The sequence below is a fragment of the Colobus angolensis genome, unplaced genomic scaffold, assembly GCF_000951035.1.
Source record: "Colobus angolensis palliatus isolate OR3802 unplaced genomic scaffold, Cang.pa_1.0 Scaffold73, whole genome shotgun sequence".
Taxonomy (NCBI): Eukaryota; Metazoa; Chordata; class Mammalia; order Primates; family Cercopithecidae; genus Colobus; species Colobus angolensis.
Genome location: NW_012121043.1, coordinates 3,217,923 through 3,245,500, shown reverse-complemented (window position 1 = coordinate 3,245,500; position 27,578 = coordinate 3,217,923). Strand labels below are relative to the sequence as shown.

General features: G+C 35.1%; 1 protein-coding gene across 2 annotated transcripts in view; it reads right to left on the bottom strand.

Annotated features, from left to right (window-relative positions):
* The window catches only part of CADM2 (cell adhesion molecule 2), a 1,120,439-nt gene that overhangs the window by 331,152 nt on the left and 761,709 nt on the right, over positions 1-27,578 (bottom strand). Inside the window, exon 1 of one of the 2 annotated variants that reach the window (XM_011927576.1) lies at positions 17,201-17,267. The exons of the other annotated variant lie outside the window; for it this stretch is intronic. Within the exon in view, the coding sequence (XP_011782966.1) occupies positions 17,201-17,267 (67 nt within the window). Of the gene's footprint in view, positions 1-17,200; positions 17,268-27,578 lie in introns of those variants that run through there. 2 annotated transcript variants of the gene reach the window in all.

The window sequence follows — 27,578 nt, the reverse complement described above, 5'->3', positions numbered from 1 at the left end:
GCTGTATTCAGTGTATGCATTCCTGTGTCTGGATTTGTGAGAACAGGTTTGTAGAATATTCTACCCAATACAAGGGAGGTTGTGAATTCTTTTTTTTTACTTGGATCAATAACTGTCTGAATTGGACAGATTAAATTAGCCCCAGGCCGGTTGGGAGGCAGGAGGATGGATGGACAGCTTCTGTGAGTCTCTTGTAGTGCTATACAAAGTGTTTGTTAAAGTTTCAATGGGAGAAAAAAGGCAGTAAAATGCAAAGGTAAACATTCTGCTTTAAAGTGATAGAGACAAATGTCTGTATGCAGCACAAACCTTTTCAGAGATGGTATAGATCATCTGCATTATGTGTTTGTGTTGCCTGCGAAAAGGATGTGTGGAGAAAGGCGCTACTTGAAATTCAGCTCCGATATCATGTTGGCTGAAAAGCTGTGCTTTTTAGTAAATCCAACCAAATACACTGACATTTTCAGAGTGCATCTGATACATTTCAATAATTAATTCTTAAGTCAAGAAAGAGTCAAGAAATGAGATGAAGCAGCACAGTAGGCTGAAAATTGCCAGTGGGAAGGAAGAAAAAAATCAGCAATAGATAGAACCTTTTCAAGCTGAAAAGAGGTCAGTGGGAAACCACTGGGAATGGGGATGCAGCTTCGGGGCCTTTTATTATTGTTATTTACATAAACTACCCAGAGAGCAGTGAGAGATGCTCAGTCCATAAATTGCAAGAAATCGGTAGACTCAGAAAGAGGAAAATGTGATCACCTAGTAGAAAGAACTAAGTCAGTGAAGTACGTATATAACATGCAAAGAGGAAAAATCTCAGTTGAAATATATTCCCTTTTAAAGAAAACAGATTGTAGAATGATGGTGCTGGATAGGAACTTGAAAAGTGCTCCAATAAGCTCCATGGGAAAGGTTTATTTATGTCCTGGAGATGGCTTTTGTCTCTGGATATGGGGAATGTCAAAGGATTGCCAACTGAAATACTAACATCATATTCACAGTTAAATATACTTTAATGTGGAAAATAAACATTTTAGATAGAAGATTTCAGACATGCTGTAATTGCCAACATAGCTTCAAAGTATCTATTTTGCAAAATTATATTTTATGATTTCTCCAATTAGTTTTTAATTTTTGCTTTGAAATAACTACTATATCAAATAGTATTAATAAAACAGCAATTTATATCTCATTTATAATTTAAGCCACTGATAGTTAATTTTAAAAACTACCAATCTAACTTATGATCTTAAGGGTCTATCATGTACTTGTGGATAACAGAGAGTCATAATGGAGAGACAGACACACCAGATTATGACAGTGAGTGACCTATTTAGAATATGTCTTCATAGTGGCTTTCCCACACAAGGTCTCAGGGAAGGTTAACATATGTAGAAAGATATGTATGTATAACATCTATAACATGCTTCATCAGGTGAATTCATCCACTGAATGTAAAAGAATACCTCTCAGGCCAATGCCTATAACCTGGCATAGGGACCACTAGATGACTGTCACAATGCTACTTCTGACCAATGTCTAAGCCTCTAACGAGGAAAATAAAATAACAGTCTACTTATTTTAAAACTCCTGAAAAAGTCAGCGTGTGCTTTTGTATTGTATAATGTGATCGTAAGTGTTAGGTACTGCTAGAAAACGTCCTTGATTTTCAAATCTAGCTGCTACAGCAGTGCGAAACACATAATAAGCAGTCGAGTTACTGGACAAACAAATAACTTATATCCATCTAGAACTTCTAAGGAAGCAAAAGCTATAAAAAAGAAGTGTTTGGGGTTTAGGAATTCACTGCATGATTCCTTATAATTCAACTGATTTATGAAATATTATTTTCCAATAGTGTCTGTGTACTATAGAATGATTTTTTAAGGAAAATAAATAAGTTTCAATTTTATTTTTTAAGTGAATGAAAGAGGAGAATACATAACTCAAATGGGTGGAGTAACAAGTACATTGATTTTTAAATCTCAGTTTGAATAATATAGGTGGTAGTGGTACAGATATGGAATTTTCCATAAGTGAGACAAGTTTTTTTTGAGACAGTCTTGCCTGTCGGCCAGGCTGGAGTGCAATGGCACGATCTCGGCTCACTGCAACCTCTGCCTCCCGGGTTCAAGTGATTCTCCTGCCTCAGCCTCTTGAGTAGCTGGGATTACAGGCATGCACCACCATGTCCGGTTAATTTTTGTATTTTTAGTAGAGATGGGGTTTCACCACGTTGGCCAGGATGGTCTGGAACTCCTGACCTCGTGATCTGCCTGCCTCGGCCCATCAAAGTGCTGGGATTACAGGCATGAGCCACCATGCCAGGACGAGACAACTTTTTATTTGGCAACTAAATAACCAGTCACTCTATTTTGTTTTTCTCCTGAGGGGAAATAAATCATCAAAGACAGGAGTAAGTGACTTTGCACTAATGCACTTTTCAATTATTCAGAGAAGTTTCCAAAATAAAAACAGGGCAGCTATTGGCTGAAATTAGATCTCCTTATGCTGAAATAGAAGATGATATCTAAACATCTCCGATGCTCAGGTAAAATGGCTGAAGAATTTTAACCTCTTCTTTGCCTGTAGTTCTATTAATTTCTTTAGACCTGAACAAATCTCATTGTGTGATTCAATTTAATTATGTTAACTGCTACTAAGTATCTCAGTAAATTGATGTTTCAGTGGCACTTGGAAACATAAAATTGCCTGTTCATTTGGAGAAAGGAGGAGAATTCTTGTCCTGAACTAGAATTACCTGTGCTTATTTGGACTATTCTGGATAAAGCTGCTAGATCAAGTGAGTACAGAACCAAGAACTAAATGAAGATAATACGACTTAAGAGTGAGCATATAAATTAATATCAGATGTGAGAATTAATCACAGTCAGAAAGCTACAGAGCTGCTACAGTGAGTCAGAAGAAACTGACTCCAAGTACATCGAGGTAAGTTGTGTGGGCAGATTCTTTGTGCAGAAAAAGAGCAATTAATTGAAGGGAGCCAGCTGATGTTTAGGGATTTGAAACTCTTAACTATCAATGTGAATTCTTATGTAATTTTAAAACCTGCAGGATCTGGTGGTAAACTGCATAGATAAAAAAAAAAGAGAGAGAGAAAATGATTATGGCTTCATATTCTTTATAGTTGCAAGAAAAGAATAAAAGAAGCAAAAAAGAGGGAGAATAAACAAGACAGACAGTGCAAATAGTAATGATAAATACCAACATAGAGCAAAAATTAAGGTCTTCCAAATAACAAACCTAAAGAATAATAAATTAGATTGAAATAGTGGTCACATAAGCAACTCTTTGGAATTAGTATTGACAAGTATGAATCATTTGACCTCCAGAGTGCCAGGAAGAGTTCATTATCTTTATTACTGAAGCTACTGCACCCAGTGCTGTTACAGGGGCTCACTGGACTAAGGCATACAGACAGGGCATACAATCGGTTTACCTGTGGAAGACTATAACATTCTGTAAGATCAAAGGAGTAGCAATAGTACACTCTGTGTATAGATATCAAAAAGACACAGACTTGTTTACCAAATTCCTTAGAAAACAAAACGTGACCCACTTGATCATGCATTCCAACTGGATTCGAACGAGAATGGCTCTGTCATTCGTTTTCTTCTTTGATTTCAGTTGTTTCACCCTGACATTAATTGCATGTGGCTACTTTTAACATGTAATACTGTTACTCATAACAGATCTCTCTCTAAGGTAAAACTGATTAAGCTGAATCCAGTTGCAAGAATAAGAATTAAATCTTTCATCTCCCGTTTGCACTTTGCATATTACTTTAAATAGCTGGAAAAAAAAGGAATTGTTTTGAATGCAGACTTCGGCATCACTATCACAGGCTTTGATAATAAGAATTCACATTTAAAATTGTTAATTTCTTGACATGCTTTTTTTGTTTTTAAGTTACCTACAATAGCTTATGTTATATGAGATAGCTGATATATTTTCTGATATTTAGATGATGATTGAAATTTTATCTATTTTCAGTACTTCCTCACCTGTAACTATAAATGCTTTGATATTTAAAACTAAAATAGTTTTTATTATCTTTCAAAATAAGAACACCCTTTCACATTGTGTTCCTTATAATTTATGCAACTTTCATTTTATATGAATTTTTAATCCTGGTATTGTCATCTTATTCATTTCTCAGCAACATTATTATTCCCCTTAAGTTACTTTTTCCTCCTCTCTAATTATGCAGGGTTAATTCTGAATTTCTCATTTATATTTTCATGAACGATCGATGGAGCTAAGACAGTTATATAATTTTAAAAGAAAACAGATCCTGATGAATTTGTTTAAACTTTAATAACATAGAATGTATCTAAATGTATTCATCTCTATCAGTTTTATAAGTTATAAAGATAATATAATTGACGTCTAAAACTTAATGTTCAGACTCTAATCTACTTTGAAACATTACTTACAAGATGACAGTTACCTTTAAGGCTACAGAGAACTTTTGAACAACAAAGTAGCGTGACTCTATTCTGTCAAAACTTACTTGGGTAGGGAAATCAGTGTAAGTCAAAGTTAATAATAGAATATACAAACTGATGATGCAAACTTCCTTTCCATTATGTTTTAGGAAGCCAACGATAAATGTCATAATGTAAGGCAAAATGGTGATGTTTATTTTCCTGGGGTAATTTTTTGCGAAAATCATATGTAGTCTTTTTAAATTAATTTTTAAACATATATTCATGTTTGGTGATATATATATATACTTTATTTTAAATCATTGAGATTGATATATCTGTTAAGTTTTGGAATCGATTTTAAAATATAAAATACACATTACAACTACTTTTGACTAGCACCTTACACATAAACTCAACAAATATTTGAGTAATGAATAGATGAATAATTAAATGTGAATGAGTTGTTGTGTCACTAAATGCAGTTCAAGTTGCTACATTTTAAAATAGAACAAATAAAGATGATAAGAAATGCTCTTTTAGTATATCTCTATCCCTTACTATGCTGTGGGTTGTTTAAGAAATCTCCTGAAAATGACTAAGACTTTTTAAAACTTGCATTCCCTTGACCTGTCCATTATATTTAAAAATAAAAACGGCAGAAAAAGAAAGAGAGATATGGTGAGTTATGATGATTGAAATACTGATAAAAGAAACACTCATTAAACACATATTTTGCTCTAATAAATATGAAGTCAAATTATCATGCTGAAATGACCTACTGGCCATGCCACCTGTTGTGCCAGATGCATTAAATAACATTTGAGTGTGAAAAATCCCAAAGCATTTGTTAACACTTCCCAAAAGGCTTGTAAAGAGTTTGAAAACCTATCTTTTATCTAAGCTATATTTTACCTAAATCTAAATTAATCCCTCAGTTTTATAAGGAAAAAATATTTCATGCATGAAAAGTGATGTTTTATTTGCTGACAATCAGAATTCAGGTCTTCAATAAATCAAACATCAGCTTACATAGGAGCATCTATCTCTATTTCTAAGGGAAGCTGTATCTAATATACACAGATATCTGCTCTCTATTTCCTAGTTTCCATTTGAATATGCTATCACAGTCCCATGCCATTGTGCATGTATGTCATTGGGATTCTCAGACTCTGGGGAAGCAGCCAAGAGAGTTGACTGTCTTTCCCAAGATAACTTCTGGCCGAGGTGGAAGGTAATGACTTCATGAACTCTCTGGTGATTGTTCAGGCCAAATAGCATTCCTGCCTTGTCTCTAGACAGCATGCTTATTAAGTGGACTCAGTGCCCATCAGATGATTATCCCACCTTAGAGAAAACAGATTACATGGGAACATTTTGAAATCCTGTTCTGCTGGTAGTTTTTGCTTGGCCAAGGTGGGAAAACACATAAAGAGTGAGTTAAATTAGGCCAGGCGCGGTGGCTCACGCCTGTAATCCCAGCACTTTGGGAGGCTGAGCTGGGCGGATCACGAGGCCAGGAGATCGAGACCATCCTGGCTAACACAGTGAAACCCCGTGTCTCCTAAAAATACAAAAAACTTAGCCGTGCGTGGTGGCGGGTGCCTGTAGCTACTTGGGAGGCTAAGGCAGGAGAATGGCATGAACCAGGGAGATGGAGGTTGCAGTGAGCTGAGATCGCACCATTGCACTCCAGCCTGAGTGACAAAGCAAGACTCTGTCTCAAAAAAAAAAAAAAAAAAAAAAAAAAAGTGAGTTAAATTAATGACTCTTTCAAGGTTTAGGCCAGATACATTGTTGCTGCTTGGATGTCATTAAAATAACCTTGTATTGCACTATAGTCAAGAATCAAATGTACAAGTAACTTTTCATCTGCCCTGTTCAGAATAGAAACAACTAGAATATACAATTCAGGTGTGCAGTTTTGACATGAGCTTTGGCATGTCATTCTTGACAAGCTATTTTTAATATACAGTTTCCTCCCACCTAAATTGTTTATATGTATGAAATTTTCAATTAAGAGAATCCATAATATAGACAAGAACTACTTTAGGTAAAGAAGATCTTATCTTCTTATATTATTCCAGTAATAAAATTTGTAGTTTTCCCTTTGCTTTCACTTGCCTTACACAGTACACCATAAATGTATTTTCCTGTTAACCCTAACATGAGGACAAGGTCAGGACTGTCTGCTTGTTGGTCTTCAGTATTGATGACAATGAAGAGAAATGAAGAATAACAAAATGTTTTAAATAATTTACAAATATTTAAGGGCACCTACTTAATTCAAGTTCAGTTAATTTTTTCTGACTGCTGTTTCAACTGTATTCTTGAAAGGAATTTCTATTCTCGTGAATCTGCCAATTTCTCTCTGACATTACCACTGACCACTCTGGGCCAATCTACCATCATTTCTCCCTGGACTATTGTAAATTTCCAGGCAATTCACCTTTTCTCTTTGTCATCTATAGTAGTCTCAACTAATTTGTTTTTTCATGAGCAGTCAGTGATCTTTTTCAAAGTATGAATGTAAGAATATTCCACCACCCCTATCACTACCTCTATTCCCTTTTAAAACCACTTATTGGCTTCCCATTGTTTTTAGAATAAGAACAAAACAAACAAGCAAAAAATAATAATTTAAAAAAATAAAACAGAAAAAAGAAAACCCTGTAACTTTCAAGGCACTGCATGGGCTGCCTATCTATCCTCTCTAATTTTAACCCTGGTTCCCTTTGATGTTCTCCAGAAACTATTGGCTTTTAGTCCCCTGCTGACATTTCCTTGACTTGGGCAGTTCTTCCCTCTGTTTGTTGCCCAGTTAATTCTCACAAGTTATTCAGCTTTTTTTCTGACCATCATTTTCTCCAAGAAATCTTCCTAGCCTTCTTTCACTAAGATGAATTTCCCTGTAGTTGAATCTTATTGTACCATTGTTTCACAATAGCCAATTTCTTCTGGTGATTATATGATTAATTTCTATATCATATAGTAATTGGCAATTACCAAGGTTACCACTGCTTGTTTCCACATTGGTAAATCCATTTGTATCTATCTCGACTTATCAAGAGCATTTGCCCCAGTTGAACACCACTTCCTTTTTAAATACATTTTCTTCCATTTTATTTTATTTATTTTTTTATTTTCTTCTTTTTCTCTGACTGTCACCATCTGATTGATCTCTTTAAGGTTGGAGTATGTGAGAGCTCAAGTCCTAACATTTTTGCTTTCTTCTCTAGCTACACTCATGCATTTGATGAACTCTTTCAGTCTCATGTTTTTATTGACCGTCCACATGGTTTCCAGGTAGTTTATCTAAAGTGTAGAACTTTCTTCTAAATTTCACATTTATTAACCCCACTGTTACTTACCATCCTCACATGAATGTCTAATAGGTCTCTTCAATTTCCACAATGAAAACTGAGCTCTCATTATTTTCTTGTGTTCCTCCAGTCTTTTTGATCTTGTAAATGTAACTTTGTCCTTCCAGTTTTCAAGTAAAGCCAAACACCAAAAAACAAACAAAACATCTACAGTCCATCCTCTATATCATGTCCTACTTCCAGTCAGCAAATTCTACTAGACATAACTTTACCTCCAGGGCTATGATTCTCATCCTATTATACTCAATTTTTTCCCCTGGATTCTTGGAAAAGCATCCAAAAAAACTCCCATGGCAGTCTTTTTTCACCAGAGCAACCAAATTGATCCTGTTAAAACTAAGCCAGTGCACATTTCTCTTCTGCTCAGACTTCCTATGGCTCTCTACTTCACTTGAAGGATATCAGACATCCTTATATCCTGTCTCCTTCCCTCTATGACCCTTTCTCTAACATGTTGTGCCAGGCTCATGCTTTTCTATTCTTACAGGGCTGTTGAATATCCCTTAAATACGTTAGGCCACTTCCTGCCTTAAGGCCTCTGTCTTTGCTGTTTCCTCTTCTTGGATTGTTTCCATTGATATGACTTGCTCCCTCACCCTCAATTTTCTGTTCAGATGTTCACTTTTCCTGGTCTACCAACTCAAAATTAGAACCACTCTCTTCTCTACTCTGCCTAAGTATTCCTATCTCATTCTTCCACTTTATTCTTTGTAATGGCTACTACATTGTAATATACGACAGTATGCAACTTTTTTTCTTAAACTGATAAATTTCCAGGAGTCCCTGGAAATTTTGGATAAATAAATGAATGAATTATTTTATACATATATATGTGTTATATATTATATGTATGTGACATATGTATATATAGTATATGTGCTATATATATTATATATATGCATGTGTGTGTGTGTGTAGGTGTCAAATAATATATATATAATCTCCATTGTATCTTATCATAGTGCTATATGTAAATGTTTGTGTACCTCCAAAATAGACCACGCTGGGGGTAACGCAGGATTCGTATACAGTCTCCCCCGCATTGAGAGTGCCGTGTGTTCTCATTTGGAAATACGTCTTAGCAATTATATAGGACATTATGTGACGTCTCCTATTTGTGCATTGAATTTCCTGACCATGAGCAAAGCAGCAGGGTCTTAGTGTCCCCCAAAGAATGATGCTTGATTGAAGATCAAATCAATAATTGAACAGACACTAGAACGCAGGAATTCTGATAACTTTCCCCAAAGCTTGTAATTGTACACTTTGACCATATATAGTGATAACCATTATATATCAGGATAAGTTAATTTTTTTCCATTAAAATATATAACCATAATTCCATCAAATTTGAAATATAATAAATTACATTTATTTTTAGTGTAACTTAACTTTTAGTCTTGTAGCATTATTTGAAAAATGTCCCACTAACTGCTACACATTGATCATTGTGTTTCTCCTTATTACAGACTTTTTTCTGTTTCAAAACCTGTAAGAAGCCACAAATCTTGGGAATTTAATTACAGACTTTCTAAACCCCCACACAGCAGCTGTGGAATAAGCAAATACCAATTTTATTAGCATAATAGAATGACATGAACCAACTGAATGAATTGAGTCCCAGAAGATCTTGCCTTTCACATGAGATGTGTTTAGACAGAATAAAAAAAGTATTATAATGATTTATTTATGGTAGAAATGAGGATATAAACTTAAAGTAGCAATGCTTAAACTAATTTCTAATTGCCATACAAAATTGAGCCTTGTTTTCATGACAAATAAGTTTTATTTATCCACATGTGCACAGTGAAGCTCAAACCTATTTTTGCATTTCAAGAAAAAGAGATGGAGAAAATGCACCTCCATTAAATCAATTGGAAATAATATTATTTTAGACTTGCAAGTGGAATATATAACGCTCTCTTTCCTTTGTGACCCAGACTAGTTTGTACTTTGCACCATAAAAGGGGACAGTTATATAACAGACAGTAATGAGCTACTCCACAGAGCAAATGCATGTCAATATCCCTATACAGTGAGAAATAAAAAACAGAAACCACATTGAATGAAGCGGCACGTTAGAAACAACTAAAATTACTTATATTTTGACCCAGTGGGTCATCTTACAATAAAATTTTTATGAGCACACTCCTTACCCCTGTTTGTTTCCTCTGAGTTCAGCGCTTCGCAATAGCTGTGCCTGAAGCTTTTCTAGAACCTTACTCATCTTATTGACAAACTAATTACCTTCTCACGTTCCCAAGAGGGAGTAAGTGAGGTTAACATAAGGTAAGTGAATGACAGACCTAGAAGAAGGAGAGTTTTAAAAGAATGAGAAATGCCAGATTTACCTGGAGAATATTTTTCTGGCCAGTGGACACAACTAAGCTGGTCCAGTGTATTTGCTCCGGCTAGCTACTCATCAGGCTACATTATCCCTACTCCCAACCCTCCTCCTATCTGGGTGGGTGGTATCTATGTAAAGCCTTTAAATGAATGAGATTCAGGTAAGTTGTAATACTGATGAATCTGATCTCTTTAGAGGATTTAATAGATTAGAAGCTTGAATTCTGGAGGTAGTATGTCTGGCTTGGAATTTTTGCCGTGCCTCTTACTCATTTTGTGAACTTACATTTCTTAGCTCGGCTTCATTTTCCACATTTTGAAAATGAGGATAATCAGAGTACCTGTCTCAGAGGGTTTGGATGGATTGAAAGAGAAAACACCTACGAGTGCTTAGCACAATGCCTCACACCTGGGAACATTTAAGAATGATTGGCTGTTATAATTATCATTGTTATTTACTTTTTTAAAGTTAGAAAAAAGCTGCAGTAATATATCTTCATAAACATTATTGCACTATTGTACGTAGCAATGTCTTCAGCAATTTTCTTAGAGAAGTGAGATGAACTAGAAGGTAGATTTAGAAGGCAATCTTCCTAAAGGTACTAGCTCGGGGTCTTCCACCTGAATCCCTCAGTGAACTATGTGTTACAGAAATAGAATATGCTTTTAAATTCCCTTCTATATGTCTAATGCCCAACACATATTTCCTTAGATCAGTCTTGTGCAGAATAAGCATAAACTTAAATAATTGTCTCCTGATTCATTATTTTTGATGAAGATTTTGCAGCTGGTATGCAATAATTTAAATACTCTTACATTTTTTTTTTTTTTTTTTTTTCAGACAGAGTCCCTCTGTCACCCAGGCTGGTATGTAATGGTGCAATTTTGGCTCACTGCAAACCCCGCCTCCCAGGTTCAAGTGATTCTCCCGCCTCAGCCTCTGGAGTAGCTGGGACTAAAGACGCATGCCATGCCCAGCAATTTTTTTTGTTTGTTTTTTTGGCATTTTGGTATTTTCATGTTGGCCAGCCCAGTCTTGAACTCATGACCTCAGTTGATCCACCCGCCTCAGCCTCCAAAACTGCTGGGATTACAGGCATGAGCCATCGCACCCGTCCCACTTTTAAAATTAAAATCTAAAAATAGCTTTAAAAAAAGGAGTGAAGCCATCTTTTCAAAATAAATTATATTATGGCCTCATTACTCAATTTCTTCACTGATAATAAAAGCGGGATATTTTTACATTTTAAGTATTATATAAGCCTCTCTTTGTCATAATTTTCTCAAATATTTTGTTTCACTTTCGGTTGGAATTATTTAATAATATCATTTATGCACTTTGTTTTTTAATATTTAAAGGTGAAGAAAGAAAAACACATACCTAGAAGAAAGAAAAACACATCTTATACTATATATGTTTATTTTAGTCTTATAGTGAATATAAACATATGAATGCCATTATAAAGAGGAAATACAGTGAAACTTGTAGAAAAGGTTTAGTTTTGGGACTTACCTTGGACTACATGTTTTTGTGTTTGTTCATTTTTCCCACAGATATAATTTAAATTGTGATAGTAATAACAATAATAGGTACAATTTACTAAGTGCTCACTGTGTGCCATTCCCTAGGTCAATCCTTTTTTTGTGTGCTTTATCCGATAAAATTGTCACAACAACTGAATGTTGTGTGAACTTTAATGAAAATTTGTCCAGTGGCTCAAATCTAGCGAGTTACAAAACCAAGATTGAACCTATTCCTGTCCGACTACAAAATGTAAGTCTTAATATATAAGAAATACTATATGATACAAATTAAAATATAGGCACTTGACTTAAGATAAAATCTCAAAATAGTTTGAAGCAATGTCTCAACTTCAACCTCTTACACGCCTTTCAATTCACCTCCAAAAATTGTTGTGTGATGGGTAGCCTGGGATTCCAAATGTCATATTTTGGCGTTATAGCAGATTTATAATATTCTCACATGAATAAATCCTTTATGTGATAATATTATGTATGACTATTACTTAATAAACCTAGCAAATTGAAATACTGATTCTCCTTTGAACCATATGTATCTCAATTTAGATAGCTAAGGGCTCTGCATTATCTTAATTCTTAAGCAAAGTCAGAATAATTATGTTAATTTTTATTTGAGCACTGAATAATGATTACATGATTGTTGAGATTTAAGACATTCACTTTGAAAATAGTATCTAAAAGCTGGCATTCTAGAAATAGCATAAAACTATAGTTGCCAAATTTTGAGTAAAAATAAAGCCCCCAAATCAGGATTAAAGACTAAAAATCTTTTTTTCTGGGTTACAGCTATTTAAAATGTTGTAACATTTTGGAACAATCATTAAGATATATTTAGCCTAATTTTATAAATGCGTAACAGAGTGAAATAAAATTATTTTATACAAATAAATTTTAAGACTACTTTAAAGTACCTTTCTCCTCTAAGTGGCATTGATGGTCTTGTTAAAATTCAGCATGATATACAAATGTAGGATAGATTTGTATATCCAATGCAGCATGTTGAGAATTGAATCAGGAGACAAATTAGAAACTATTTCAGGCAAGCTCTGAGAAATGAGATTTTTTGTTTTATTATTATAATTAGTATTATTTTTAGACGGAGTCTCCCTCTGTTACCCAGGCTGGAGTGCAGTGGCAGAATCTCAGCTCACTACAGGCTCTGCCTCCCTGGGTCAAGAGATTCTCCTGCTTCAGCCTCCTGAGTAGCTGGGATTACAGGGGCTTGTCACCACATCTGCCTAATTTTTGTATTTTTAGTAGAGATGGGGTTTCACCATGTTGGCCAGGCTGATCTCGAATTTCTGACCTCAAGTGATTCACCCACCTTGGCCTCCCATAGTGCTAGGATTACAGGCATGAGCCACTGCACCTGACCAGGAATGAGAGATTCAAAGAATAATGATCCATGCAAAAGACATGCAAAAAAAATTAGGACAATTTGATAGTTGATTGGATGTGAGGGCCATTAAGAAAGAGAAGTTAAAGATTTTCAAATCTTTTAAACTTAGAAAACTGGACTAATATTGGTGTCATGAGAACATATAGCAATCCCAGAGGGTTCTTAGTTATAAAATAAGTAAATAAATAAGAATATCAGTTTCTAATATTAAAGTGGAAATATTCAGCAGGGTGATGAAAATATCAGACAAAAGCTTAGTAGTAAAATCAAGTTCAGGAAAAGTATAACAAAATCAATGAAAAAACTCTTAGGAAGAAAACATTTATATTATTTCTCTTTTGATTCTAAGCAAGAGAAACCTATCGAGAAGTTTTTATTAAAAGACACCTGTGTCATAGATCCAAAGCGTAAAGATAAAATAGAGTCTCCGCAATATGTTAGAACAAGAGGCTTGTGCGCCAGTACTCCCTCAATTTCTCACTCTTCATGTAGTCCTCCTTCCTTCTTGTGGCATTTCTCAAGCTTAATTCATTTTATTAAATCCACATACAAAATTTACGCGTGAAGAGTAACAGAGCTGATCAACCATCTCTGCTTCTTTGTCTGAGCTCCTTGACTTTGCCCTCTCTCTCTACCCCTTTCCCAGTTCTAAGTTTTCTGAGAAACAACTCAACTAGGTCACGTATGTTCCCTGGACAGACAACGATAGTGAGAATGGTTGGTGGCAGGTACACAATTATCTTGAAAATGGCCCCATTCTTTATTTTGTAAGAAGTGAAGTTTATCTTTCAAAGGCAGTGTGGAAAGCTGAACTACAATAGTTGATCTTTTCACAAATCAAAGACAACCTGAATAAAATCTGTATTTCAGAACAAGATATAAATGGAGAAAGAAAGAGGCAAAGAGAAGTTTGAAAAAATGAAGTATGTACAGTGCCACTGAAACCAAAGGAAATGTGAAATCAAAAGAAATAATATATGTTCATCAGGAGAAAAAAAATAGCAATATGAAGATTGAGAAACCACCATTGGATTTGGACATTGGAGAATAATCAGTGATCTTCAGAATAACAGTTTCTACAGAAATAAGTAAAGAGCTAGTTGCTACATTATTTGATAAAATTCAGACATATTTATGCTACTGCCCTCGTATACTGTTATAGTAACTCACTTTTAAAAAAAGAAGGGGTAATTTCCTATGCTATTACTAATAATGACTGATTCTCAATGAACTCTGTTTTAACCTAAATACCCACAAACTGTTGTTTTAAGAGTGTTTAGCAATCTCACTAGGAAATAGATGTAAAATTGACCAGTGTATGATTTCTGGAAATGAAATCATTACTCCTTACAAAAAATCACAACACATTCCTCTCTCCAATATTCCAGAAACTTTCCACATTTGCATGATTCCATAAGGATAGATAAATGAGATATAATCCTCTCTAAAATTTCTCCCAGTTCCCTGGTAAGCAGTTTTTCTGGGCCAGGAGAAATGAACTATTCTGAAGCAACCATCTGCTCTTATATTATCTTGGGTTTTATTTTCCTCTTATCCACATTTTTTTTTTTTCTATTTGAAGACCATTTGCCTTCATATAGAAACTGGACCAAAAAATCACTGAGTAATTCTTTCTATCATCTCTACATAATATACATCTTTCTTCAGCAATGGTTAGAAATAAAATTTCAGTTCCCACTTGAGGCATAATTCATTTTTGAAAGTGTCATTGCTTGCCTTGTAGATGCAAAAATATAAGCATGGGAAAAACTATGGGCTAAGACCCCTGCAGGCTAGTATACAAGTAGAAAAAAGAGAGTCAAATAAAATGGCTAAGTGTGGAACACTAGGGATGGAAGTGTAGAAGGTACTAAACTGGATACAGAAATACACCTGCATTATAAAATTCTAGCCAGCTTGAGTCCTGAAATGACTTGAGAGATACCTATAATATAATTTATGACCATAATCCTCCAATGATGAAGTGGCTTTTCCATATTTAATACTTAGCAGCCTGCATATTATAATTCAAATTATTTTCCATTGTTTTGGAGAGTAATTGATTACTAGAGGTTTTATGTGATCATATACTGTAATGACTCATAATCACTCCATTGTCTATTGCATTATCTTCAAATTCATTTTTCTCCACTTATAAAAGTGCAAGGTTTCATTCAAAAGATTTTCTCGCTACACTAGACTGTATTCATTCCTGTTTGCAGACCTTTAGTTAGCCTTTCTAATTCTTTTTTAAAATATACTACTTTTTTTCTGTGTACAGCCTATCCATCCTTCAAGAGCCATTTCAAGCTCCACCTCCTATGTAAAGTGGTCTCTGACACTTCCAGTGCTGATATGCATCTCCCCTGGTTCCCTTTACACTCATATGCTGTACCCTAGAGCTGATACAATGTGCAGAGTTTTTAATTCCTCATTCCTAAAACTACACTTCTAATCCTTTTATTATATAAACATATTGTGCTTATACATTTATAGATATGTATTCATTATCAAATAATTTCTGAATTGCTGTGAATATATTTATTTTGTTCACAGCCAGACAGAAAATTACCGTGGCAAGGACTGGCTGATTTTCCACTACATTTACTGGAACAGGAAACAAGGCTAGGTAAGCTACAAGAAAGGTAACAATAAATTTGCCATCTCCTCCTTTACATATTTCATATTCTATAAGCAAATACATTGCTATGACAATATTACTTGCATAATAATTGACCTTATAAATAGGGAGCAGTTAACACTTCAAATATCAGCATATGCCATAGTATTAAAACTAGCTGTAACAAAGACACATGCACACGTATGTTTATTGCGGCACTATTCACAATAGCAAAGACTTGGAATCAACCCAAATGTCCATCTGTGACAGACTGGATTAAGAAAATGTGGCACATATACACCATGGAATACTATGCAGCCATAAAAAAGGATGAGTTTGCGTCCTTTGTAGGGACATGGATGCAGCTGGAAACCATCATTCTTAGCAAACTATCACAAGAAGAGAAAACCAAACACCGCATGTTCTCACTCATAGGTGGGAACTGAACAATGAGATCACTTGGACTCGGGAAGGGGAACATCACACACTGGGCTTATCATGGGGAGGGGGGAGGGGGGAGGGATTGCATTGGGGAGTTATACCTGATATAAATGATGAATTGATGGGTGCTGACGAGTTGATGGGTGCATCACACCAACATGGCACAAGTATACATATGTAACAAACCTGCACGTTATGCACATGTACCCTAGAACTTAAAGTATAATAAAAATAAAATAAAATAAAATAAAATAAAAAACTAGCTGTAAAACTAGAACCTGGAACCAAAAGAGAAAAAAATGGTTTTTTGCTATTTAAGAAGCAAAAGCAAAAAAGATTTTTAAGTATGTAGACTGCTCTAAACAGAATGAAATTGAAATACATAAATGATAGGTCTATGATACAGCATCACACATATATTTGAATTTTTCAAACTCATAAAAACTAGGACATATGGAGCCAAAAGCCTTTTTCCTTATGTTCAGCGTTGGACATGTGCATCCTTTATCATGAAAATACATTTTTAGGTTTCTAGCAAAGTCAAACTTAATGCAACTAAAAATGAAAAAAATCATAAATAGAAATCGATAGCTTATAATATTCAGTTTTTAGAAGATTAAATTTTATTTTCACCTAATTCTATAAAAGCATGCTCAATTTTGAGGCTTTCCATCAGTTTTATTTTATGCTGTATTTTATCCAATTCTCAATTTTATGAAGGAAACTAAGGTCCACATGCAAAATGTTAGTGCAAAAAAAGCATTTTATTCCACTTTGAAATGCTTAGGAATAAAGTGGGAAGTGAAACAAGAAAACAAACTCACAAACAACCATGCACACATGTCTCAGAAACTGGATAACTGAAATAACTGATATTTGTATTTGTAGGAATTTAGGAACAATATCTATACACTGAAATAGCATTATCACCAACAGAACTGGTTCTATCATTTAGGAGAACTTAGAAGACTGAGCAGAAAAATGAATGATGATGAGTCATGCACAATAAACAGGAGCTCACCTTTAACTTTATTCTTTGAAGCAGCCGCTGGTACCAAGGAAAGGTTGCACAAGAAGAGAACAAACATATTAGATATTAGACAGATTCTCTAACTAGTAAGAAAGCAGAGATGTTATTGCTATTAAAGTCTAAGGAGTACATTTGTGATTACATGATCAACAGCCTAAGAAAGAAAATGACAATTGTTACATTTCATTACTGTTATGATTAAGATCCTTGAGTAAGAAAAAGTAAGAGCAGACAGGAGCCATGTACTACACATTCCAAACATTTCAAGTCATCATATTCCTTTAATGGAATTTATAACTTCTTTAAGTTCTTCTTAACTCTGAATTGTATTTAATAATCAATTAAAACTACATATAGTTTAAATATACTTAATACTATTTAATAATCAGATTATAACTCCATGATATTTGAATAACTAGAAAAGCAGGCCACTTCCATTATTTGAGTGCTTGCTAAATGCCAGAAGCTGACTTTCCACACATCTACCACTTAATAATGACAATTGTGAGAGTTAAGTTTTGTTGCCCTTGCCTCATAGATGTGGAAACTGGGACTGAGGAAGGTCAAATTACTTGCTGAAGGTGACAAATCTGGAAAGAAGCAAATTTGGGATTTGATTCTGGATGTATCTGACTCCAGAATCTGTGCTGTAAAATACTACCTTAAGCTATTGGGATTTAAGGGACTGATTCATCCACTAAATTGCAAGCATCAGCTCTGCAAAGCCAAATAAAAATTATATGATTCATTAAACTCCAGCTATTTTGGTACTCAGTTGACCACATAACCATGAGAATAGAAAACTGTATTACTTTAAATGGCCTCATTTCCATTAATCAGTTCAAGTGTAAGCTTATATGTAGTGGTAAACATTGTTTAAAGCAGAAGTAAAGTTAACAAGAAAATTAGAATAGTCCTACAGGACAGTCCCTTACTCAAAGGAAAACTTCTGTTCAAAATGCGTAATTAGATACCTCTGAATACTTTTGAAGTGATATAGTCTACTTTGACTTACTATTTAAAAATGAAGATTGACAAAAGCAGGGATGTGTTTTGGCTTTCTAAATGATGTTAAGGACGAAGTGGTCCATCTCCTAATTGGGAAATGCGCAGTCTCTGTTTTCGCGGACTGACCTTTAGTAAAATTTAACATAGATTTTAGATCTAGTAATTATGAACTACACATGAAAACTTCTAATTTCCACTTCCTTCTTCCAAGTTGCCTAGAGCTAAAAAAAATTTAGAAAGTCTGTGTACATACCAGGCTACTTACAGATAATTTTCGTTTTCATCCACAATAATGAAAACTGCCTTACTATTTGCATATATCTTCTACTAGTTTATTTTAAAATGAACATCCTATTTTTAAAATAATCATTTTTTTACCAGACAAAAACATCTTAAGCAAAAGCAAAATTATTTTAGGAAATCTGGATTAAGTCCTTGATCCATTCAAACTCTTTTATTCCACAGTTTTCAAATGGACACAGGTGAAGTAGGCAACTACTTACAATATTATTGTGAAGTTTTTTTAAAGTAATTTAAAATTCAAAGTGTAACTATTAGCTGTTCTGTGATCTTTTTACTACTTATGATGCAATAATTCATAAAATTTAAAGCCCAATGAAATGTTTAATATTAAAACTTAAGTTTTAAAATTGAATTTCATCAATCATCTACATTCCTTTAATGAATGTAATGTTCTGGCTTAGTTGTTTAAGTACAGATTTGATATACATCAAAAATTACAGGTAATAAAGTAAACAACATCCCCTCTTCCTTTCCAGTGTCATCATCTGAGATAATCAATGCCAGCAATTTCTTAATGTTAAAAAATAAAATTTGCAGTTTTTATAAAAACCTAAAAAAAATTGTGTGCATTTTGTTTCCAGAACAAGATTTTACTATACACATTAATTTGCACTCTGCTTTTCCTACATTTTCCAGGTTAATACATAGAGTGCTAAGTTATTCATTTTAGTAGTTGCATATTTTTCTATAGCTTATATGAAGTATGGAACTATTTCATATGATCAACAGGTTTGTGGTTTGGGGGCATCTTGTTGTATTTTGGTTTTTTGCTAATAACAGTTTTGCAACACACATCTTTATGGTGTATCTCTTACGCACTGTAGTAGTGCTTTATTTCTTCAGGAAATAAATTTCCATGTTATTTTCGTATTTCTGCTTAGAAAATCCTGGATAAAGATGAATACTTAAATATTGAAAATGGAAGAGTTGGAAATATTTGGAGAGAAAGTGTGCAAGTATATTGCATGCTATAAAATAAGAGGTAACTAGAAGAAGAGAAAAAAAACAGAGAAAGTAAAGCACAGAATCTACTGTTTCAAACAACTGATACACTACAAATTCTTTATATCTTTAAAATCGTAAATTGGTTTATTTAACTTTACCTACTATTTGTTTTTAATGGGATTCCTTGGTAAAATGTTAGTGAATTTTAAGTGAAAATAATTTAAAATTATTTTCCTTTTATTTTTCATTTACTTACTTTTTTTGTGTATTGTTTTTAAGACTACACAAACCTGAATGAGTTATTTTTAGATTATGCTAAAATAATGTTTGTCTCAATTTCAAAGGAAAGATTACAATGCATCAATAAATTGACTTGCTCATTTGAAGAAAAAATTTGCTTCACACTCAAATTCATCACTTGAAAAATTTTAGCATGAATTCAAGAAAACATGCCAAAACCTTATAAAGGTTTGGAGCAATAATAATTAATTAGCATCTAACATGTAACAGATACAACCAATCTTTTATAAAAAATGATTTTATTATAAATTAGTGAAATAATGACAGATAAAGCAAATCTTTACATTTATCAGTTGATTGGAGATAAGTTATTGACAATTCTCAAACATTGTATGAAGACAGAGGATTTTATTCTTTGATTATTGGGTAGGTACCAACATAGAATAGAAAGAAAAACAAAAGCTCTGCCTGTTTCTGTGTGTGTTCAGGCAGCTAATACTAGACTAGGTTAATACAATTGGGAAGAGGCCAGGCTATCAGGCTTGTTAGCCCAATTATAATTCTCTGCATATTCAATAAAAGAAGCCAAGATGACAGGAATACTGTCATGAATGTCATGTTCAATACTTGTAAGACTTTCCATTGTCAGCATAGTCCAATTATAAGTCAATTGTAAAGTGCACATTGCATACCACCCCAAGTGACTGAAAATTATCTTAAAAATGCAATTTAACTGTTTAAAGATAAAACAAAAAGAACAGAATTAAAGATACTTTGACCAGAGAAAAATTTTAGATATGACACCATTTTTTGTCTTTATAATAAAAACAGCAAGTTGTTACTATAACACAATTATTCATACTACTTTTTTCAGAGATTGTTAGTTATAACATTAAAATTGTAATTTTATAGTGACAATTATAATATTGATTTCACATAATTACTTTTGTGAAAACATGTACATATATGTGAGGAAAAATCATGTGAATAATAAAATAATTACCATAGCTACTTATGTAGGAATGCGGAAGGGTTAGTGAATGTTAGTCATTATATTAATAAAGTTTATCTGAAAAAACATAAATACAAATAATTATAAAGTACAAATATAATTGACTATGTTACTGTTTTGATTAGTCAGGTTTAAATTAGACATGTGTCTGGCTCTTTGGAAGATGTATCGCTAAGTAATATTTTCTCAAATAATTAGAGACTCTTAAACCACATTTCTTGAAATGGAGATCAGGGACTATTAATAGGGTATGAAGGCATTCTCAGAAGAGATTAGATTCACCCATCTCAAGACCGATATGACTAGTCACATTTTTGCTATTCTTTTATTCTTGCTGCTTCTTTTAACATTTACTGTCATAACAAAAGGGTCATATATTTTTAACAGTATTTGCAATATATGGGTAATATAGAGCTTACTGGATTCACTGCTGCCTTTAGAAGTATTTGTTAGAAAGTTATTCATCAATGAAACATTTCATAAATAGTTAGCAAAGACATTACTGGTATTTACGCAGAGAGAGCTAAAGCTCTATGGATCTTTGTATTTTAAGATTAGGTAGAATTTTATAGAAATATTTTGATTTGGGCCTTGTGTCTGTTATCCTTCCTCCTAAGCAAAAATTTCTAGATAAGGGACCATTTTTTCTTAAAAGAGGAGGCAATAGATTTAAAGCATAGATTTTTTTAAAGAGACAGAGATTCCTGACATCCATGACTTTGATGGCAGCGGCAGCCCATGTAGAGCAGCCACTGCCATTGCAACAGCTGCAGAGAGGACCTACCCACTCCAGGGTCTCCTCTCTGCTAAGAGTAGCAGACATCAGGATAACCAGCTACAGAGAGGAGCTACTCACTCCAGGGCTTCCCCTCTGCTGAGAGCTGCAGAGGTCAGGAAGACCAACTGCAGAGAGGAGCTCCTCACTCCAGGGCCTCTTCTTTGCTGAGAGCTGAACACTCTATGCGACAACCTGCCTGCAGACAGGAACTACCCCCTCCAGGGCCTCCTCTGACCTATTGTCACTCAATAACGCTCCTCCTCAACTTGCTCACCCTCCATGTTTCTGCATGTCTCATTCTTCCTGGGTGCAGAACAAGAATTCAGGGCCCAGTAAATGAGGCTAAAAGAGCTGTAACACACACAGGGCTGGGGCATGCCCCTTGCTTGCCACATTGTGGGAGAAGACAAGAAAAGAAGAACTGTAGTCCTTCGGGGAGCCAAGACCTGGGAGCACCCCAGGCCAGGGCTGTGGCTCCCTCTTTGGGGCACTGCAGTTCCTAGAGTCTCCAAGCTTCCAGGCACTACCCTGTTTCCTGGTGCCAGCTGTGGAAGCTTCTTGTGGTGCACCTGGTCTAGCTGCAGCCTCATGGAGAGCTGGTGCCCATGCTGGCACCTGGAACTGCCCCCACCCAACTGGAGCACCTAGCATGTCTGACTGTGCACAGTGTCTGGATCCCATCTCACTCACACACCCCTCACCATTCCACACCTCACTCGCCCTTGGCGCTCATGAGACCCAGGCCAGTAGTGTAGTGTGAGCCGAGTGCAGTCTGCCAGGTCAAATGAGCAAAATGAGCCCAGCAGACCTGAGTAAAAGACAGGAAAGGTGCCACTAGCCACAGAAATTTCTGACCAGAGAAATGACACATCAAAGATCCCACAACAACTTCACATTCAGATATATTAGACGTTTCCCTTGTTTCAAATGTATTTGCAGTAAAACAAAACAAACAAAACAAAAGAAAACATTGCCATTGGCAGATGCTATGCAGTATAAAGTTTTTATATATGAACAGTTATCCTTATAGTACACAGTACAAATTATTAAAATGGAAGACAGTGGCATTGCCACTACTTCCCAGAATAAATACAGTGAAAACAATGAGATCAATCATGTAACAAAACTGTTCAGAGAGGAGGAATGCCATTTCTAGACTACAAAGCACTTCAGTGGTGAATTTACAAGAAGAAAAAAAAACCCACACTTCTGAACATATATGTGTTAAAACCTACTATGACAAAATGTAGTAACCATTAGCTATTATATAACATAGTAATGTTAATCAAGAAACCAATTATTTTGATTCCTTTATGATTGAAATAACACTGATTTGAAAAGGGGAAATGCTACCACATCTAATTTATCAGATAGTACATTATTACTGTGTTTCAAGACACAGAAATTAAAATATCTGCTGTACAGGGCTAGATAAACACCTACCTTTTCTCCTCTTTTTGTTTTCTTTCTTTAATCATCAAACACAAGGTTAAACACATTTTTTCACTTTTCACATGAAACTTACTAAAATAACATCTTTCTGAACTATCACCTAACATTGTCTAAGTACTAGATTTTCTTCTAAGCTTCATTAGAATTCAAAGACTTGAAAAAGTGTGAATTTAATTTCATTCACTACTTTTTGTTTTTTCTTAATGATCACACAAATATTATACTGGGAAAAAAGTGTAAAAATGGTTTAAAATGTTTTAGAAAGAAACACTTGCTATGGAGTTATAACCAGAGTAGCCAAAGATTGGACAGATGGAAATAACTCTTAATGGAAACACTCTAGCTACTAAATAAAGAGTAAATAAAAGAATTAGAAAATCACCATTCTGCAATTTTAACAAGTACTTATATTTAGGCAATGATTACCATTCAGGTAATATCAGTAAAAGGGAATCTACCAGATATTATATGCCTCCTCCTGGATGGAAACAACACCACATAGGAAGAATTTTTCCAAAATAATGAAACCTGGATAGCACTATGTCTCTACATTGAACTTCCAAAGTCCAACAAATACAGGGGACAAAAAATAGTCAAATGAGGCCATGAGTAAAATAATGAATGTGAGAAATAACACACAATTTTGCCATTTGCTTCCTTTAGCAAATAAATTTCATGGCAAAAAAAAAAAAAAACAGAGGAGAAACCTAAAAGACACATCAATTAATTACCACGTGTAGACAACTGTGGCTCTTGAGTTGAGATTTAGATACTTCATAGTGTTAGGAAATTATTGCTAATATTTAGAAAGGATAATAGTATTGTGACTATATTTTTCAAGTCTTTTTTTTTACAAAATTAAATGCTTGTGAAAAGCCATTTCATAATAATTTTGGGATGCATTACATGTGGGCGGGAAGCCAGCCAGGTGCTGAGGCAAGAGATCGAAGGCACAAACTGTTCCAGTTTAATAAAATATATACAGGTAAGAATAGTTATACTAAAAATAGATTATAAATATGATTATATATGAATATCATTAATCGTTAGTTTGTACCATTACTCTTTGTCCCAATATTATGATAATCTTTGTTCTGCAATTATAACCTGGGAAAAACCAGGCCATGCAGAGAGATAGGAGCCGAAGGGACACGGTGAGAAGTGACCAGACGGATGAGCCCTCTGTTACGCCCGGACAGGGCCACTAGAGGGCTCCTTGGCCTAGCGGTAAGGCCAGCGCCTGGGAAGGCGCCCGTTACTTAGCGGACCTTGGTCTAGCGGTAGTGCCAGGGCCTGGGAAGGTACCCCTTACTTAGCAGACCGGGAAAGGGAGTCTTCTTTTCTCGGGGGGAGTCAGAGAAGACTCTGCTCCACCACCTCTTGTGGAAGGCCTGACATCGGTCCGGCCCACCGCAGCCACCCGGAGGCCTGACCGTGCTTCTGTGATGCTGTGTTTCAGCAGCCACGCTCCTGGTCCGCTTTCACGTTCTACCCTGTACCCCTGTCTCTGCCTTCTAGCTAGCAGTAGCAGAAATAGTGAAAGTATTAAAGTCTTTGATCTCTCCGAGAAATACATAGAATAAATAATGACGTAAGCTGGCCTCTCTCTCTCTCTCTCTCTGCCTGGGCTACCAAATAGGAAAGGGCCCCCTGTTCAGTGGACACGTGACCTTACCTGTCATTGGAGACGACTCACACTCCTTACCCTGCCCTCTTGCCTTGTATACAATAAGTAGCAGTGCGGCCAGGCATTCGGAGCCACTACTGGTCTCCGCGCCTTGGTGATAGTGGTCCCCTGGGCCCAGCTGTCTTTTGTTCTATCTCTTTGTCTTGTGTCTTTATTTCTACGATCTCTCCTCTCCCTACACAAAGAGAAAAACCCACAGGCCCTGTAGAGCTGGACCCCACACTATGTTTAGTGCATTTTCTTCCTATTTTTGTTATGTGTTTGAAATTTTTGATAGTAAAAAACGGTTAAAATGTTTTATATATTTAAATAAAACTTGAATGTTTTTCTGTTTTAGGTGCAGTTGATCAGGGAGCAATATAGATTTGAACTGCATGAGCCCACTTACATGCAGATTTTCTCCTGCCTCTGCCATCCCTGAGATAGATTAGCTAACCCCTTCTTTTCCTCCTCCTCTTCAGCGTAATCAACGTGAACAGGATGAGGAGTTAGATCCTTATAATGATCCACCTCCACTTAATGAAGAGTAAATATATTTTCTCCTCCTTATGATTCTCTTACTAACATTTTCCAATCTCTAGCTTACTTTAAGAATGCACTATATGATACATATATAAAATATGTGTGAATTCACACTTTATGTTATCAATAAGGCTTCCAGTCAACAGCAGGCTCTTAGTAGTTAAGTTATTGGTGAGTTAGGAGTTATCCTTGAATTTTTGACTGCACTGGGGAGTCAGTGGCCCTAACCCCCATATTGTTCAAGGGTAAACTGGATTACAGTTTCTGAACACATCTTTTCCTATGATTTAATATGATAGTGTATATAAAACAGTGCAGTGTTTGCTACCTATTGATAATTGCATAGAATAAGGTCAATTTATCATATGTGTAAATTACTTACAGTATGTGCAACACAAGCAAGCAAAATGAAAGTAATTTTGGCTATGAAATTCTTTCTTAAGAACAAGGGATATTACCACCCTGACCAATATGGTGAAACCTCACATCTACTAAAAATATAAAAGTTAGCTGGGCGTGACTGTGCGCACCTGTAATCTCAACTACTTGGGAGGTTGAGACAGGAGAATTGCTTGAACCCGAAAAGTGAAGGTTGCAGTGAGCTGAGATTGTACCACTGCACTCCAGCCTGGGTGACAGAGTGAGACTCTATCTCAAAATAAATAAATAAATAAATAAATAAATTTAATTAAATACCATTAATTTCCTCTATAAAATAAACATCTTGTTTCCATAGAGGTGAAACAGAACTTTATTGTAAGCTTTTACCTACTTTATTTGTGTGTATTTTGAGATTTAAGTAATCTATATAATTATTTATTTTCCCTGTTTTTTCACTTTATACATACTGAATTATACATAGCAAAATAACTAATATTTTGTATTAAAATTTTTTCACTCTACTGATTCCATGCTTGTAGTATAAATAGTTTATACATAAAATGTTTACGTGATCTTTTTCTATATTTATTCCTTTTGCTTTCAAAGATCTCTTTAAAGTTCATGAGTCGGTACCAATTTTTAAATCTCTTTTTCTTATGCTGTATTTCACAATTTCCTTGTAAGATTATGACTTTTGCCCCAATAGTTACAGAGGGAGGTTTTCAAGCCAAGAATAGAATTTAAACTCATGCCTCTAAAAGAGACTATGTAAGATAAATGCAAACCCTTAGATGTTTCAGCCATTTATTATTATGAAAGCCTTAAGGAAGTACAGGAATAAAAGGTTCTCAATAACTAAAGTACATGGGCAACCTTTGAAGTTATATTTTATGTCTACATTACTAAACCAAAAAGCTATTTTAGAAATACCCTAAATCTATAACTGGAACATAATAGAGTGTTGATGATTTATCTCATTGTATGTTATTCCCCATATTCTCAATGGCTAATTTTTATGGGTTACATATACATACAGTATACATACTTTAGAATGTGTTACCAATGACACGAACACTATTAGGTGTAAGAAATATTTATTGACACATCCTTAAAAAAATAACTTCTGGCAGCACGTGGTGGCTTACACCTGTAATTCCAACATTTTGGGAGGCCGAAGTGGGCAGATCACCTGAAGTCAGGAGTTCAAGACCAGCCTGACCAACATGGTGAAACCCCATCTCTACTGAAAATACAAAAAAAATTAGCCAGGCATGGTGGCAGATGCCTGTAATTACAGATACTTGGGAGGCTGAGTCAGGAGAAATGTTTGAAACTGGGTGGCAGAGGTTGCAGTGAGCCACAATAGTGCTGTTGTACTCCAGCCTGGGTGACAGAGCACAAGTCTGTCTCCAAAAAAAAAAACAAACAAAAAACCCCACAAAACCACATGATTATCTCGATAGATGCAGAAAAGGCCTTCGATAAAATGCAACAACCTTCATGCTAAAAACACCCAGTAAACTAGGTATCGAAGGAATGTATCTCAAAATAATAAGAACTATTTATGACCCACAGCCAATATCATCGTAAATGGACAAAAGCTAGAATCATTCCCTTTGAAAACTGGCACAAAACAAGGATGCTCTCTCTCACCATATTCAACATAGTATTGGAAGTTCTAGCCAGAACAATCAGGCAAGAGAAAGAAATAAAGTGTATTCAAATAAGAAGAGAGGAAGTCATATTATCTCTGTTTGCAGATGACATGATTATATGTTTAGAAAAGCCCCTCATTTCAGCCCCCAGCATCCTTAATCTGATAATCAACTTCAGCAAAGTCTCAGGATACAAAATTGATGTGCAAAAATCACAAGCATTCCGGCCGGGCGAGGTGGCTCAAGCCTGTAATCCCAGCACTTTAGGAGGCCGAGACGGGCGGATCACGAGGTCAGGCTGAGGCGGGAGAATGGCGTGAACCCGGGAGGCGGAGCTTACAGTGAGCTGAGATCTGGCCACTGCACTCCAGCCTGGGTGACAGAGC